Below are 17,654 nucleotides of genomic sequence, written 5' to 3' on the forward strand. Positions count from 1 at the left end.
CTTTTTTCATGTTTTGGACGACATGCTATAATGCGACTTTTTTGTTCTTATTTTGGACAAAATGCTATAGTATGACTTTTTTCCTATGCAAGATTTTGATTCTTTATTTATTGTCAGTTATAGGATTTGTTTTTCTTTAATGTGGCCAGAAAAAACCCAGTTGCTTTCCATCCATCAGCATCACTTTTAAATATGAACCCATTTCCCTCAGAAAAAGCATACATTACAGATACAAGAGCAAGCTACAAAATAGTACCGGAACTACCATATTTTTCCAAGTTTCACAACTACATCAGTTTACACAGCTTATATAAAGCCATTTCCTTGAATATTCTTCTGAGACACAATAGAAATGTTTCTCAACATCTTTTGGCTTCTAACCACATTTTTAGGGTCTGAAAACTCTGAAAATATTAAGTTCATAGAAATCATTCAACATTTCTGACATCTGGTTTCCATTTATATTGTAATAAAATAAATACATCAATTCTATTTTAATGCTTTTTAGCAAATCTGCTGTTGGGTACGTGTGCGTTCATATTTATACATATTTTTATACATACGTAAAAAGAGTGAAACATAAATAAAACTCTGAGCAAAATAAATTGCAGACTTGCACTAAGTGAGTCACTATTAATCTTCCATACTGACTCTAACAGACATGCTGTTAGAAGTGACTGTCTGGATGCTAAATGTCCCTTTAAATCCAAAAGATCAACTTTATGATAAAAAAAAAAAATCAGATCCAGACTAGTGTTGGCGTAAACACACCAAAATGAGACAGATTATGCCTGCATGTTTATGAGCACAAGGTTTCAGACATTTTCCATCATGGATGACATGTTTTGGAGCTCAAATGTAAAAATAATCATATTGATATTGCACTTACGCTGCAAACTCCAAGCTAAAAGTAGCAGGTAGATTGCAGTTGAGTGCACAACTTTTTCCAAATTTCCCAGGAATAGTATTTAAAAAAAAATATATTCACTTCTTTTGTTGAAACAAAAACTAACATGTAATCAACTGCTGTGCTGATTGACAAAAACCTGCATAAACAAACACGGAGTCGGCAATCAAGTGTGACAGAGATGACTTCCACTGCCACCACTTCCCCCCTGTGAGTTTCAAGTGATTGACAGGAAGCCCCGACATGCAAAACAATCAGCACGATGAGAAAAATGTGTCATCGGGGCATTTTGTTCTGAGGAAGCTGACTGACAGTCAAAGGAAACAAATGACACGTGAAGGAGGATAATGAGCTCTTACTATAAATCTGCTGCTGCGTCGGCTGCGTGCAGAAAAACTCTAAAGAATGGGAAGTTGAAAGGAAACCCGTCACGCAAACAGGAAGAATAGAGTATCTTCCAGAGACGAAAGGAAATCAAACTCTGAGCTCAGTAGTCCTTATTTGAACTTGCGTAGTGTTAGCAGGTTTATCTTTCAATGTTTTGCGGGACAGTGTGCTGGCCGACAGATCTAAGACGCGTTTTGCACAACCGCAAAGTCCCTGATTTGAATTGGAATCTAATTCTTTGCGGGATCAAAGGATTTGTTCCTGATCGTAAAGTTGGACCTATTGTGCTTCCTTCAACATCACTGGAGAAGTAAAAGTCGGTGCGCGTGTGGGACTCGTTACGAGAGAAAATGTTTCAAGCAGGAAAGAAAATTCGACGTAAACATAACACGTCACCTTTACATAAAACGATCGTTGTTGTGTGAAGTTTTTTTTTTTTTTTTTTACATGATTTGGAGACAGAATTCAAAAAGAACAGGACGAAATGAGCCAAATCGCCGTAACAACGGATCCGATATTCTCTCAATCTTTAATTTACAGTTTGACGCATTTCAGTTTCGAAGTGCGCTGCTGATGGGACTCGCACCGAGTCCGATTACATGTCGCTTTCGTAAGACACGCTTGCTCTTGAGCCTGGTGCGAGCGCATGGAGGCACGCCTCCGACCCCTCGCCGCCCGTCTTCTCGCAGACTGTGTGCACCGACACCTTCACGTCAACGCCGCCCCCGTCGGTCGCTTGTTTTTCGCTCGACAGCAGTGCCCGGCACGCTCCCCCCTCCTCCTCGTCGGAGCAGGGCGGGCCGACAACCTGCCTGTTCCCCGACACCGCCGTCCCGACCGGCCGCGCGGGGCCGGCCGCCGGGCCCCCGCCTTCCGCGGCCTCCTCTCCGAACGTGCGGCAGGTGAGGATGCGCGGCGGCAGAGGCACGCTGCGCGCCAGCTCCTCCATGTGCCGGGCGAACTCCATGGTCTTGTACTGCGTGACCTTGGCGAGCTCCAGCGTCTTGGCCGAGGTGACGATGGGGATGCGCTTGGCGACCTCCAGCGCCTTCTGCAGCTTCTCGGCGCCCTCGGTGCGGAAGAAGTCGTTGATGGCCCGCTCCGTCTTCTTGAGGTGGCTGCCGACCATGCACAGGCGCGCCGCGTTGAGGATCATGGTGACGGTGAAGGTCACCAGGCACACGATGACGTAGTACAGGCCGAGGCCGCTGTCGGTGTGGGCGACGCGCAGGGTGACCGTGTGGTTCGCGGCCGCTGCGCCGGCGCCGCCGGAGGCCACGCAGGTGTAGCGGCCGCGGTCCTCGAAGGAGACCGCGGTGATGTTCAGGACGCCCCTCTCTTGAACCCGCCACTTTCCGCCTGCGGGGAAAACACGCACGCGCGCACGCGCAACAACGGAGTTTTAGTTTCACCAAAAAACTTCGGAGACGGGAGGAGATTTTTTTTTTTTTTTTTTTTTTTTTTTTTTACGTTTGGAGCAGAAAACCTTCAGCAACTCCTCAATCAGCCCGTTTGTTGTGCAGCTTCAAATCCATTTACACGAGATAACAGACCCGGTTAGTGTTCATTACATTTCAATTTGGCTTAATGTCATTTGAATTCTTCCGTGGACACTCGCACAAACCTCAACCTGATGAGATGAAAGTGGTTTGTGCATCAGATTAAACAAATAAAAACTGAATTGATTTGCGTTATTATTGTGTTGACCGGCATCCTGGTGGAGTTTAATGATCCGTTCACAACGGAAACCTGCATTCAGCTGATAACGGTCCGTGGAAAAAGAGAGAGATGGTGACATAAATGACGGACAGCAGCTTTTTTTGACACCGAAAAGCTGAACACTGTCAAAACTTTTGATTTCAAATGACATTCTTGTGTCATTTGAAGTATTGAGTGCGTGAATTGTAAAGTTAAACTTGTACAAGTATGTACTGTGTGACCAAACTATTTATAAAATAGCAAAATAGCAGTTTGGTGTTGTAAGGATAGTTGTTGTTTTTTTTTTGTCTTGTGGCGTGTTGTTTTCAACTCCCCAATAAGCACAGTTGCGGTGCTGCAGTTCGGTGTGTATGAAATGATGTGATCGGTGAAATTGAATTATACACGTCGACATATGTTAAGAGTGACTAAATAAAGCCTCAGACGTATTATTCCTTAATGCAAAGACAGTAAAGATGGATGACGAGGCGAACGGCAGCAGTTGAAAAGACAAAACTGAGCTTATTTACATAGTATAACTTATTTTTGGACTAAATTAAATGTAATGGTAATTGAATAACTAAATAAGGGACAAGCACATTGTGTTGACATGTGTTTGTTTTTTTTGTAAACTTCAGATATACACTCATTAAGCAAAGTTATGTGACCACTGACACCATTTCTCTCCCTCTTTCGATTCTCTCAATTATTTAGTTGCCTCGACCTTCGCATATAGTAAAACAAAAAAAACAACAAAAAAAAAAAACTCCATGCGGCTCACAAACCACTTCTCGGCACTTCGTTACCTGCGTCCCGCCCCAGCAGCAGTCCTTTGGAGTTGTACCACTTGACGTCACCGAGGCCGCCGGTCACGTTGCACTCGATGAGCACGCCGGTTCCCTCCTTCACCACGATGTCCCCGCCGGAGGGGACGCCGGCCGGCCGAGCGGGGGACGCCGCCTCTGGCCCGCCGTGAGCCGAGCGGCCTCCGAGCAGCAGAACGGTGACGAGCAGGTGCGACAGGCGGCGCTTCTGAGGCGAACCCATGTTGAAAGGAGATCCAGGTGCAGCTCACATGCAGACGAGACAAACCTGCAAAACAGGAAGAGTCAACGGTCGTCGCTCCGGTTACAACACAGCACTGCAAACACTTACCTTTTCTTTGTGTGTGTGTGTGTGTGTGTGTGTGTGTGTGTGTGTGCGCGTCTTCAAAAACATACTTCTTTCCACATTTAATAATTTGGTATCTACTGCAGTCTCTCACGCAGACATCAATCCTAAGAGCAGTTTTATGCATACATGTATAGTTAAATGTAGATATCTTGAGTTTAAATTAAACAAATAATACAAACAAGATTTTCAGTCTTGGAAATTTAAGGTTGTATCTGCTTTTCTTTTCCCTCCTTATCATAAATATTAAACTACATTAGTACTATATAACGTATTAACTGCATGGACTTTTAACAGACTTGTCTTCATTATACATTTGTTTCTCTTACAAAAAAAAAAAAATCCTGCTGTTGGTTTATAGAGCATTGAATGGTTTCAGGCCAAAATACATTTCTGATCTGCTGCTACCTCATGAACCATCCAGACCTTCTCAGGTCCTTCTGGGACGAGTCTCTCCTTTCTGTCCCCAGAGTCAGAACTAAACATGGAGAAGCAGCGTTCGGTTTTTTTTTCTGCTCCACATATCTGGAACAAACTCCCGGAAAGCTGCAGCTCTGCTGACGCTCTCGGCTGCTTCAAATCAAGATTGAATACTTTTCTATTCGCCGCTGCCTTCAATTGAACCAGAATCAAGGATGTTGAAATCATTTCCTGCATTTCACTGCAACTTTTATTCTATTTTTTTTTTTTTATATAGCTCGTTTAATGTTTTAATGACTGCTTTTAAATGTTATTAATTGTTTTTAAATGTCCTTTTCTTTTCCCTTATGCTTTTAATAGTTTTATGCGAAGCACTCTGAATTGCCTTGTTGTTGAAATGTGCTCTACAAATAAACTTGCCTTACAATATTTAGCTGAAGTGATGCCCTGTAAAAGCAGTGGTAAGTTTTTTTGTTTTTTTTGTTTAGTAAAATGAATGGAGATAATTGCTCTTTTGAGTTACAGCACGATGTCCAGCCAGAACAGTGAAGCCAGCTGGCACATTTACAGTGACTCTGATTTGAGTGCACTGAACTGACCCTGGAAGAAGAAATACTTCTTCATTTCAAGAAGATTACTAAACCACCGAACAGACGAGTCACCGTCGAAGACGAGGCGACCGAAACCACAAATCATTGAGCGACGTAAACACGAAACCAAAAAAAAAAAAAAATAATGTCGTTTCAACCATTTACCTTCAAAAGTTTGTGGAAAGAAACCGCAATCCGTTTGACCCTCTCGCTTCCTGGTGCAGGTGAATGGAGTGGGCGTGGCTTGCGGTCAATTCTCGGTCGCAGGTACGGGACTTCACTATAGTTATACACAAATATCTGTTTGTTTATTTATTTATTAGGCTACTTCATGCAAAACAACGGCCAAACAAAGACAGTGCCGTAGCAAACAAAAACAAAAAAAAATAGAGACTTTTGTTTAAAAAAAAAAAAAATGGTGAGACAGACACGCAATCGTTTTACATATTTATAAGATTAATAAATCATATAAATAGGACAAAACACAATCCTGGATGTTTGTCGCCAAATACTCATTGCCGAAGAACAAATATTGTGATGTTAAAATACAAAACGAAATGTAATGCATTTTTTTTTGATCCTATAATACATGTGATTATTTAACAACGTTATGCTATTGGATTTAAGTCGTTGTGAATAATTAAACTAATCATTTTTATTTGTATTTTGATGTGAATAAATTGTAATGGCATTTAACTATTCAGTTCAAAAATAAAGATCTTTATTTTTCGAAACAGTTGTGTCCACGTTTTTTTTTACGGGAATTGTTTTATGATTTTATTTTGACGTATCCGGAAGTCCTGTCTTTTTTCCATCAAGCTACCTAACGGAAGCTAGAGACAGACCGGTAGTAGGACTGTTACATTTCAAAATTAAACCAAACATTTTTTTTTTTTTGTTCCCTCACGTAAATTGCAGTAATATCGAACAAAATAACCTAACTTTTCACGAGCGTGCGGTCGATTAAGCAAAAACATAGGAGCTTTAATATGTAAACCCTATTCAGATTACGATATATAAGCATTCATCTTTTTTAAACATAATTTTTTTTTTTTTTAAACCTCAATAAACTCAGAAGACTTTTATTCTGAAAAAACGTGCCGGAAGTCACACTTGCTCCGTGACGCTGACTGTCGGACGGTTATATGACGTGGCTAATCCGACATGGACAAAACGAGCCCAGAAAACCTGAATCCTTAAAAGTGTTTACTGGAAAACTACGTGACATTCAACGTGTCGACACCGAAGCGCGAACCGAAATATATATTTAATATTTAAAAAACAAAAACAAAACAAAATAGACCGGTGTTATCCATAATTTTAGGGAAAGAAACCGATAGCGGACCACTAACTGCTAGCATCAAGACTTTGACAGCTGAGCAACGGTAAGTTCGTAACAAAGAAGGAAACGACGCTGATTTATTTCCCCGATTAAATAGTTAAGTTAGTAAAACAGCATTCAGCGGAGGAAGACAGCGGTCGGTCCTTCGAGCCGATAGTTATTAAAGACGTGGTGTCACCGTTGGTTCCTATAGCAACAATAACAATAGGTCGTATACAGCGACACGACACGTTAAAACTACAATAACAGAATGATTACTAATTATTTAAATACATATTTGACCTACCCATCTGTACCTGCAGGTTATTGTTCGTTTTGGGGATTTTTTTTTTTTTTTATACACAAGACTTTCTGCATGTAACTATTTATTATTAGTGATGTATTCAGTTCTTTCTGTTTTGTTTGTTTTTTGTTTGTTTTAACCCAGGGAACTCCTTTAACCTCTCCCGGTGTGGGTTTCAGAAAACCCAACACCGGAGTCCAAAGCGACTCTCGCTGCACAGCTGCAAAAAAAGTGGCCTGATGTTCCCTGTGATTTGTTGAAATGTGCACATCAAAGTCTTCAATCTATTCCGCACTTCAACACGTAGCAGTAGACTCAGATGTGCATCTCTACCCGAACCCTTCAGCATTCGTAGCTTTTTTTTTTTTTTTTCCTTTTCTTCATTTTGCAGGCATGAACTGAGACATTTGACAAAAGATGTCAGACAGCGAAGCTTCTCGCGCAGCAGCCGAGGGTTCAGAGGTCGCGCCGGAGGACGCCTCTCCCGGCGAAACGCCCGACAACTCGACGGACGTGGCCCCGACGAGGAAGGCCAGGAGGAGACCGGAGGCCGAACCTGCGGCCGTAGCGGAAGACGCGCCGAAAGTGGAGGAGGAGGAGGAGGAGGAGCAGCAGCAGCAGCCGGCAAAGGTAGTCATGACATAACGACGGTTCACACCAGAGAAGATTCACAATCGGTGGCACACACTCTTCTGTGGGCGGGAAAGTCAAACTACCTGTCTGGTCGACCACCTTCCACGAGGGCCTTTTGTCCCGTGTTGCGTAGTTATTAATGTGGCGACAACAGGTTTTTAAACAAGGTGACGTTTCTGTCGACGCTGGTGATGAGTTTTGTCTTTACCTCCTCCTCCTCCTCCTCCCGTCCTCCCCTCGCAGACACCCGGTGAGTCGGCTGTGGCTCAGGGTGGCTGGGGATACTGGGGCAGCTGGGGCAAATCCATCTTATCCACAGCGACGGCGACTGTGGCCACCGTGGGTGAGTATCCACCTCCTCACCCGGCCGTCACCCGGTTTTTGTGTTTCAAAGCTTCGCCGTAACCTTTTCCCGTCTCAATCACCGTCAAAACGTCTTCACTCGGCGTGCTTCTTGTCTCGCGTCTGTCCAGGCCAGGGGCTCACGCAGGTGATCGAGAAGGCTGAGACGTCGCTGGGAATCCCCAGTCCGACCGAACTGTCCGCTCAGGCGGAGGAGGAGCAGAAACAGCAGGGTGAGGCCTCACGTGGCGTGCTGTGAATATGAAGAGCGTCACGTGTTTGTTTGTTTTTTTTGTTTTTTTTTTATCTTTTGAGGAAAACCTGTAACGGTGCGTACGTCGTTGGATTCTTCACCCGCAGGTGAGGGCAGCAGTGAAACGGACGAAGCGGAGGCAGAGGGATCATCAGCGGTGGGAAGTGCGATGGGAATGCTGTCATCGCTCAGTAGCGTCGTCCAGAGCACCGTAAGACAAAAGTCCAAGAGCAGAAAGTACACGAATGCTCGGTATTCTGGGATCGGTGTTTTGGCTCGATTCCCAAACCGGTTTCAGCCAACATTTGAACGCTTCCCATACGGCGTTGATTATCTGCCTGAAACAAAACTTCCTCGCAGAGCAAGACGGTGATAACGGGCGGTCTGGATGCCCTGGAGTTCATCGGGAAGAAGACGATGGACGTCATAGCCGAAGGCGATCCCGGCTTTAGGAAGACCAAAGGGCTGATGATCAGGAACTCCACTCTGTCTCAGGTGGGCAAATATACGAAGGAAACGAGCTAAAACGAAGGTAATCTTGGTGGGTCCGAGGGAAGCGTGAGGACGGAATACCAATATTAACACTTCCCAGGCTGGTTTTCTTTTGCCGCAGCTCTGACCGTCTCACGTGTCGCTCCGCGTGTCTCTCAGGTGTTGCGGGAGGCGAAGGAGCGAGAGGAGATGCAGACGGCAGAGAAGGAGTCGTCGGATTCGGAGAGGAAAGTGGTCGCTCACTACGGGATGCTGTTTGATGAATTTCAGGGCCTGTCGCACCTCGAAGCTCTGGAGATTCTGTCCCGGGAGAGCGAATCTAAGGTTTCCGTTTCAAATATCACACCCGCTGCAGTTAAATAAAACACGCTGAGAGACGTTGATTTTTTGCGTCTCACCGTGCGAGTGGAATGTGTGCGTCGTAGGTGAAGTCGGTGCTGACCACGCTGTCAGGGGACGAGTTAACTCGGCTCAAAGAGGAGCTGGAACACATCAAGGACTCTTTCTCCCTGGTGGAGTTTGACGACGAGGAAGTCGACGAAAAGAAAGGTGACGTCGAGTGTTTTAAGAGTAATCGCCGCGCCGTGAACTTCATCTCAAATAAACGATTCTCAATTTCTACTTCCCAGACGAAGATGGCTCAGAGTTTGAACGGGAGTTGACGGAAGCCATGGAGGGTCTCAGTGTGTCGGCGACAGCTGAGAAACTCAGCAAGGTACAAGTGACACGTCTCGGTGCTCGGTTGTTTTGTTTTGTTCAGGTGTTATTTTCTGGAGGACAAAAAAAACCCGGTGGCAACTTTTGAGGCGTGGTGGTGGAAACGTGCTGGTTTGGGTGTTGCTTTGCCGCCTCTAGACATGGCTAAAAAAAATAAATAATGGCAGAGCAACTCGCTGTCTTTGATCGGAATAGGAAGCAGAATAATGATTATAAGCGCAGCAGCAAATCCACCAAGACATGGCTAAAAAAAAATAATTTAAAAAGATGGGAGGGTTATGGGACGGCCTGGTCAAAATCCAGATTTGAATCATGCAAGAAAACCCGCAAACATCTTGCAACTGAGGGAATGTTCGCCCGCAAGCGGTCCAAAAAAATGTCAGCAAGCCTACGTCAGAAGACGGCGAACGATGATGCAAAACTAGAAGTTATTTCAGTTAAAGGCGGAAAGACTCGTTTCTGATGCCAAAAGGTGTGTACTTACTTTTTTTTTTTTTTTTTTAATTTAATGAGCTATCTGTTAATATCTTGTGATCTGTAACCTCCGACAGGCCTGTAAGAGCGCCTGCAGCCACGTCACGGTCATGACCCGACCAGAGACGGAAGAAGAGGGCGAGGAGGCCGCAGAGAAAACACACTCTGTGGAGGTGCGTTGATATTAACCATAATCAGCATTTAACATTACAAAAGAAGTTTGCCAGTGTGTGGTAGAAAAAAAAAAAAAGCAAAATTGCACACGTGTGTGTGTGTGTGTGTGTGTGTGTGTGTGTGTGTGTGTGTGTGTTGAATCTTGTCAGGAGGTTCACGCTGCAGCTATCAGCAGCCTCGCCGAGTTGACGGCGCGATCCATCGAGCTTTTCCACAAACTGGCCGAGATGGTCCTCTTCTCCCAGGCCAGCGCGGACGCCGGCGGCCTGTCGCAGTAAGTTGGCGCGTCGAGTTTTGTGTTTGAAACTCGCACTTTCACAGATGCTCCGACTGGAATTTTTTGTTTTGTTGTTGTTTTCACGTTGTCTGTCGTCAGGTTAACGGTCGTCCTGTGTAAAGAAATCTCGCTGCTCTCCAAGAAGTTCACCTCCTGCTTAGCGACGGCCGGGGTGAGTCCGATGACTCCGACGTAGTTCTGTGTGACAGCAGGGTTTCAAAATGAGATGTTTTTGTTTTTTTCTTTACCTGGTTTTAACGTGAAAGCGGAACAGATCATTAATACATGACGTTTATCCGCTCGGAAACCTTTGCCAAAGGGATTTTTGCAGGCGTCTTCATGTAACTCTAAATTTAACTATTAAAAGTAACATTTTATTTTACTTTACAGTGCTCTTGTTCACCTAAACGCCACGTTGCATATGTTTTCGTTTTTAGGTCGTCCAAAATACCGAACTGTCGCTTTAAAACAGAATTTTTTTCAACTCAGCTTGTAAATTTGAGTTTTTCACAAGAAGCAGGTTGATGTAACCCTGACTAGAGCTGATATCTGCGGTTGAGCGCTCAGCGAGAGAGACAACATATTATCACAAATAGTGATGTCATTTGAAATGAATTTAGATTGCAAGCATTTTATCATCCTGAACTCACTTCATCCTTTTCTTTGTTTCCATCCACCATTTTCCCACCTCCCTATCATGTCAAACTTTAATGTACGTGTTTGTCTTTGCAACGTTTTCATGTCACTGCGTGTTGCATCACGCCGACAGCCGCTTGTAATTTGATCCGAATGTTCTGATACGCAGGCAAACGAGAAGGGAGAAGTCCTCAACCCGCTGATAACAGGCGTCTTCTTAGAGGTTTGTCTCATATCGCCGCAGACACACACACACACACTGTGTGATTAAAGCTGCTTCACAACATGCCAGGTTTTATCACAATAATTGTTACGGATGTGTAGTTGTTTTATTCTGGACGTGACGGGTTTCTAGTACGTTTTTCACGTGGTATCCCACAGGGGTGAATTCGCGGACCTTACAAACTGCGTGCTGATGCGTTTTCTGAATCCCACGCAGGCGTCCAACAGCGCGTCTTACATCCAGGATGCTTTCCAGCTCCTCATGCCCATACTGGAGATCTCTCACATCCAGAGTAGAGCTGAACCCGCAGAGCAGTGAGCGGCCGTCGTCGCCTCTGCCCGCCGCCACGCTGGGGACTCAGCGGAGGACTGACACGTCTGCAAAGCTTTCTTTGAGAACCGCCCGCGTCAAGCTTTTACTCTGTCTGGGTTTCCAGCTCAAGAAGAAATCGACTTCCGGGAGAAGAAAGGTGTCAAACAGTGTTAAGTTTTTTTGTGCGTTGCCGGGTTTTTTTTTTTTTTAACTGTAAAAGCAAAGTCAAGGGACTCGTAGAAGTACAGAAGAAGAAGGTGTGGATCTACCAGCTGTAGTCTAAAGAGGAGCACAAATGGATTTATAATGAACAGGGAGCAACACGTAGTTATTCTTCCGACTCGAACAAGAACACGACTTTTCTTTTTTTGTATCCACCGTTAGATTTAACTCAAAAAGGTTCAAATCTGCCTCAAAGAACACTTGCGTCAATAATGTCACGCAGGGTAGAAACACTAGTGGTTATTTGTCAAAAAAAAATAAGATGAATTGATAATTCATCTTTCCTGAAACACAGAATACTTCAGATTTGGTTTTCTATGCATTTCTTAAACTATGCCTTTTAACATATTACTGATCCTGGAGCAGTTGGGGCTTCAGTGTGTGTTTGTTCAAACGGTAGACACCGACCTGAAATGAACAGACACCATCGAGACTTCAAACGTGCAACAAAGATGGTTTAAAAACAGTTGTGGTGATGCCAGAATCGTTCAAATCAGCCCAGTTCATCCACATAGCTCAGATCTCGACTTCCACAGTGAAATTAATAAACTGTTTAGTTGTGCAGTCTTTCCTATTCTGCCCAGATTTTCATCCGTGCTTCCTTATTATCTTATCTGCTAGAATAGCTGGTACCTTGCGCAAAAATCCTCTGTCGCATCCCTGTTCCAATCCAATAAATAAATAGCAATGCACAGCAGTGTACCACAAACCAACTGCTTCTTTCCGTTTTTCTATTTCTGACCTTTTCATCCTTTCCAACAAGTGACAAAAGTCACACGAGTGAAGTAAACCAACATGCAGATTGTAAATTTCTGCTTCTTTTTAGTGAAATTTAACTTCAGGTGTATATCTGACAGGAGTTTCCTTCTGCCTCGATGATTATGAAATGCTAACAGCTGTGTGTTGTGGGCATGTAAAGTTATCTTTTTTGGAGCAATATAGAGCAAATACATCACACGTACGTCAGGTATTTGAGATGTTTTACGAATAAATGTGCTTTATTAGACGTGTGTGTGATTTGCGTGTTTTGGGTTTAATTTACAGACTTAGTCCTATTTAGTGTGTTTATAAAAAGGGCAAGTTTATGAATATAAAGCCATTCAGACTCAAGGCAACTAAAGTGCTTTACAAAGGCATAGAAATACATTAAAGTAAGATATCGAGAAGAAATTAAAATTGCACATGAACATAGTGTGTATATGGTTGTTGGGATACATACTGTGACAAACTTGAAGTTGAAGGGGAGCAACTCCTACTGCTTTCAATTTGCTTGGGCTCCGATCATATTATTTTTCAGTTTGTTTCTTGGTCCACTGTGAACTGCATTTACCGGGATCGTTTCTAAAAAAAAATAATAATAATAAAAAATAAAAAAAAAAATAGTAACAGTGAAGATGGAAGAAATATTCAGATCATATACTTAAGTAAAAGTAGTAAACAACATTTAAATAACACATTTGCCTCTGAAATGTAGTGAAGTAGAATAATTAAGAAATTACATATAAATGAGCTCCAGTTCAAAAATAGAATAGATCTAATGTAGTTTTTAAGTATGTCATTTTTCAATTAGTTGAGCAGTAAAATAAATTCAACTCATTATTTAAGCGGCAGAAATTGTTAGGTCAAATAAATATATATTTTAAAAAAAAAGTCATTATAAACTCCAACGGTAGGTGGCGGTGAGCACATTTGAAGATCCGCCGACAAAAGAAGCGGGAGCAGGAAGTAAGCGAAGAAGAACAGACAACGACGACAGAGGCGCTATCAACTAGCTCGACAGGCTACGTCGAGAAAATTATCAGGTAAACCTCGTCTTCTTTTATTATTATTACTATTATTCCTTTCACAGGAAACACTGCGGCCCGTTTGAAGGCTCGCGTATCCGCAGCGAGGAGCCCCAGACGTGAGAAAAGCGGAGCTGGTTTAATTTTCTATTTGCTCTTTTGATGCGAGCTTTCTAAACTGGAAGGTTAGCTTCTAAACGTTAGCCATTCGTGCTAAGCGTGCCGCCAATGCTTTTTTTTTTTTTTTTTTTTTTTTTTTTTAAGTTCCTCCTTTTGCAGCGTCGTTAGTTTTCTATTAAATAGTAAATCAAACTGTTCTTCCTAAAAAAAAAACAACAACAGAGCTATTGTAAGTTTTTAACTTCCAGCGTGGTGCACTCGTCCTACCTGGTGACGGAGCTTTTTGTTATCGACGCGCGCGACGCTGTAAACAACCACTTAAAGTAAGTTAACGTTAGTTCGTCGCGGTGTCATGGCAACACGAGTTGGTTTAATTTGATATAGAAAAAAAATATATATATTTTTTTTTTCTCAAGGAGATAAAGCAAACGGGGAGTTTTGACGTCTTCTCTAATAATAATAATAATAATAATTATTATTATTATTATTATTATTATTATTTCAACGTCTTCGGGGATGTGTTGTTATTGCAGAGTGTACCTAATAAACTGGCAACCGAGTGAAGCACAGAGATGTGCACATTACATGTTAAATTGTTCTTACTGTTTGTATATATATATATATATATATATATATATTAAAAAGTGTGTTTAAAAAGGATGTAAAGCCCTTTGTGCTCTGCAAGGTCGTAATGGACGTGTGGTTTTATTCATTATTTATTATCAGTCCTGTTTTTGTTTTGCAGTAATCACAGTAGTGCAACTTTTCTTTAAACTCCTGCTGTTCAGACTTTGTTTTTGTTTTTTTGGCCGTCGCTGCATCTCTTCTCACTTGTTACGTTTTCACCTTTTTCGTTGTTTGGTTCAAAAATAATAATAATAAACTTTACTCGCGTAGCACCTTTTTAACACAAGAAACGCAGCTCAACGTGCTTCACGGCGAGATAAGTGCACGCAGTGTTTCACATAAAGAACAAGATATAAAGGAACATATAAAAAAAAAAATATATATATATATAGAAAAGAAATGAGATGCATGAGAACGGATAAAAATGCATAAGATTAAACACAAAAAGAGTTCAAATATAAAATAAGCAATATGCATTTTAAAGGCGCCGTAGTTCAAAGTACAAGAGAGCTTCAGGAGTAACTAGTTAAAGGCTAATAAGTATTATAATAATAATAATAATAATACTGAGTTTTAGATGCATTCTCTAACGTCTACTTTTCATCCTCGTCCAGAGTTGTCCTGTTTTTCATTGCACTGCCCCCTCATCGCCCCCCTCCCGCCTCCCGCCTCCCCCCGTCACGAGCGCTGCAGGATTGTCGGGGTTCGAGCTCTCCACCTGACCCGCCATCATGCCGGCCGCACTTACAGATTCCAGTCAGATAATCTGTGAGGTCTGGGCGAGCAACGTGGAGGAAGAAATGAGGAAGATTCGGCAGATTATTCAAAGCTACAATTACATTGCTATGGTAAGAGACCCCCCCCCCCCCTCCCCCCCGAAGCATCTCGATGTTAAGCGAGCGCCGATCACCGTGGTCTTAACGACTTCTTTTGCCGTCAATGTTCAGGACACAGAATTCCCGGGGGTGGTCGTCCGACCGATAGGCGAGTTTCGCAGCACCGTGGACTACCAGTACCAGCTGCTGAGGTGCAACGTCGACCTCCTGAAGATCATCCAGCTCGGCCTCACGTTCATGAACGAGGACGGCGACTATCCGCCCGGCACGACGACGTGGCAGTTCAACTTCAAGTTCAACCTAACGTGAGTGGACTCTTTGCCCGAAGCACAAACCGCGACGTTCCTTTTGTACCTGAACGTTTGCGTCTGCTTCAGCTCCTTTCGCAAGGTTGTTACTACATCGTGAAACGGGTATTTTGATGTCGGAAGACTTTCAAACCTCATTTATTTTTCTATTTGTTGTTGAATTGCACTGTTCGTCGTAAAACGGTAATCGGCGGTCAAGCTTCATGATTGCACTGCCCCCCCCCCTCTCCTCCTCCTCCCCTCACAGAGAAGACATGTACTCACAAGACTCCATAGACCTGCTCCAGAACTCCGGCCTCCAGTTTAAAAAGCACGAAGAAGAGGGAATCGAGACGCTCTACTTCGCCGAGCTCCTCATGACGTCCGGTCTGGTGCTGTGTGAAAACGTCAAGTGGCTCTCCTTCCACAGGTCCGTCGTTTGGTGCATCGCTCCTCAGTTTGGAAGCTTTTTTCTTTAGTTTTCCTTCTTGCAAGAAAAAGTATTTAATAAACATTGCTACATATAAAAAAAAAAAAAACAGAATTAATATCAGCACATCCTCATTTAGGAAAACATAGCTTCAACGTCAAGCCGTTGTTACTGCTCATCTGAAGCTCAGCGGTATCCAACCCTCCTGATCTTTGTTCCTCAGCGGCTACGACTTCGGCTACTTGGTGAAGCTCCTGACGGACGCGCGGCTTCCCGAGGAGGAGCACGACTTCTTTCAGATCCTCAACTTGTTTTTCCCAGCAATCTACGACGTCAAGTACTTAATGAAGAGCTGCAAGAACCTCAAGGTATCGTAGCCTGAATGCTCGGCGTTTCATTGTACGGCGGCGACGTTTTGTCGAGTCGAATTACATCGAGGCTTAATGTGCGACCTGTGCAGGGAGGGCTCCAGGAAGTGGCGGACCAGCTGGAGCTGAAGAGGATCGGGCGGCAACACCAGGCCGGATCAGACTCGCTGCTCACTGGCATGGCTTTCTTCAGGATGAAAGAGGTACAGTTAACACTCGTGTGCACGAGTTTGATCTTTTTAAAATGCGTCGTTTGGGATGAGCAAAAAAAAACAACTCATCTCCATTTTCAGTCCACTTTTCTTACTAAAAAAAAAGTAAGTTGAAGTCCTGCTCATCTCAGTGAAACGTGTGTGCGTGTGTGTATACATATATTATTTTTTTTATTTTTTTGTATGCGTGTTCAGCTATTCTTCGAAGACAACATCGACGACGCAAAGTATTGTGGGAGATTGTACGGCCTGGGCTCGGGCTCCACCCAACCGCAGAACGGCATCTCCAGCTCGGGCCAGGAGGAGACGAACAACAAGCACTGACCGAGCAACTCGAACCTCCTCCAAGTGAAACACACACTTGTTTTAAACCCCAACCAGCAGACCCCCCCCCCCCCTCCCTCCGCCTCAAACACTCGATCCCTGAACAAGACTTAAAACTCAATACATTTCTTGAAGCCTCCCCTCCTGAGTGACTTGTAAAATGAACTCGCAGTGACAGCGGACCCTTCACTCGCTCACTCGTTTCCTTTTAAGTCGCTTTTTACCGAGTATATGGCCATGTATTCAGAACACTTTTAAAAAAAACAAAACAAGTCTTTTTTTCTTTTTTTTTTTTTTTACAGCGTTAGTGACCCCTCCCTCCTCCCCCCCCCCCCCCCCCCCCCCTTTACAGCATGGGACCAGCTCCTGTATCATACTGTGATTTTAGACCAAACGTTGACAGACTCTTCAGTTCAGATTCTACCTTCTGATCAGCAGGACTCCTCTTGTTGCAGGGATTTTCTTTCTTTTTTTTTTTAAGTTAATGCTGGAAGGGCCTGTAAATTAAAATGTATAATTTTGATGAAAATAAAAATGTTTTAGCTCTTTTTCCACTTCCAGAAACTTTTAACAGTGGGCGTCAAAAGTGTGTAACTGTGCTTGGTTATGCATGTTTCAATGGGCAAACTACTGTCATTGTGTACATTCACCCACCAAACCAAACTGTCCACGGTCAGGTTTACAATGTTGTTTTTACATTCGATATTGTTTTAAACAGTTGTACATTAAATTGTTTTGTATTTTCAATGTAACCTTTAAGTATTTGATCTTTTCTTTTGCGAAGTAGCCAAAATTTACGGTTGACAGGGTTCGTTTCTGTAGATTACCTATAGATGCATTTTAAAGGAAAAGTTTACTGGAAAAGCTGGAAAGCCGTCCACAAAACGTAAAGCGGACAGTTTGAAAGAAATCGACGTAGAGGTGCAACTCCAGCAGAAAGAATTTTTACAAATTGGGCTTTTTTTTTTCAGTTTCTCAAATGTGACAAATGTTTTTTTTTCCCCCGTTTCGTAACATTTCAATTTGACCGTTTCTGTTTTGAAATGTTGGTCGGACAAAAGAAAAGAAATTTGAGGACAAATAATTGTCTCGTCGGTAAAATGTTGTGACGCCC

The 17,654-nt window shown here is 43.2% G+C and overlaps 4 protein-coding genes across 4 annotated transcripts in view; 2 read left to right on the forward strand and 2 right to left on the reverse strand.

Moving 5' to 3' along the window:
* The window catches only part of LOC138196165 (polypeptide N-acetylgalactosaminyltransferase 10-like), a 118,568-nt gene extending 114,707 nt beyond the window's left edge, over window positions 1-3,861 (reverse strand). Inside the window, exon 1 of the mRNA XM_069145960.1 lies at window positions 3,799-3,861. The gene's annotated coding sequence lies outside the window, so the exon portion shown is untranslated. The remainder of the gene's footprint in view (window positions 1-3,798) is intronic.
* Window positions 77-12,827, reverse strand: LOC138196168 (microfibrillar-associated protein 3-like). Its single transcript, XM_069145962.1, has 4 exons — window positions 12,772-12,827; window positions 5,338-5,452; window positions 3,799-4,084; window positions 77-2,653 (listed from the first exon to the last, which is right to left on the reverse strand). The coding sequence occupies exons 3-4, from the start codon at window positions 4,037-4,039 to the stop codon at window positions 1,890-1,892; spliced, it is 1,005 nt and encodes a 334-aa protein (XP_069002063.1). The 5' UTR covers window positions 4,040-4,084; window positions 5,338-5,452; window positions 12,772-12,827; the 3' UTR covers window positions 77-1,889.
* On the forward strand, window positions 6,304-12,261 carry fam114a2 (family with sequence similarity 114 member A2). The gene is made up of 14 exons (XM_069145961.1): window positions 6,304-6,557; window positions 7,189-7,427; window positions 7,674-7,773; window positions 7,904-8,005; window positions 8,133-8,236; window positions 8,386-8,520; window positions 8,677-8,841; window positions 8,943-9,066; window positions 9,147-9,232; window positions 9,786-9,881; window positions 10,032-10,156; window positions 10,259-10,331; window positions 10,965-11,018; window positions 11,235-12,261. Exons 2-14 carry the CDS (start codon window positions 7,215-7,217, stop codon window positions 11,334-11,336), a joined length of 1,479 nt encoding a protein of 492 aa, XP_069002062.1. The 5' UTR covers window positions 6,304-6,557; window positions 7,189-7,214; the 3' UTR covers window positions 11,337-12,261.
* Window positions 12,828-12,936: 109 nt separating the features above from the next.
* cnot8 (CCR4-NOT transcription complex, subunit 8) lies at window positions 12,937-17,292 on the forward strand. The gene is made up of 7 exons (XM_069145963.1): window positions 12,937-13,354; window positions 14,698-14,931; window positions 15,031-15,224; window positions 15,475-15,636; window positions 15,860-16,004; window positions 16,097-16,207; window positions 16,412-17,292. The coding sequence occupies exons 2-7, from the start codon at window positions 14,815-14,817 to the stop codon at window positions 16,538-16,540; spliced, it is 858 nt and encodes a 285-aa protein (XP_069002064.1). The 5' UTR covers window positions 12,937-13,354; window positions 14,698-14,814; the 3' UTR covers window positions 16,541-17,292.
* The last annotated feature ends 362 nt before the right edge of the window (window positions 17,293-17,654 follow it).

The sequence above is a fragment of the Embiotoca jacksoni genome, unplaced genomic scaffold (genome assembly GCF_022577435.1).
Source record: "Embiotoca jacksoni isolate LCO1_2020_lvr unplaced genomic scaffold, fEmbJac1.0.p SCAF_13, whole genome shotgun sequence".
NCBI classification, from domain to species: domain Eukaryota; kingdom Metazoa; phylum Chordata; class Actinopteri; family Embiotocidae; genus Embiotoca; species Embiotoca jacksoni.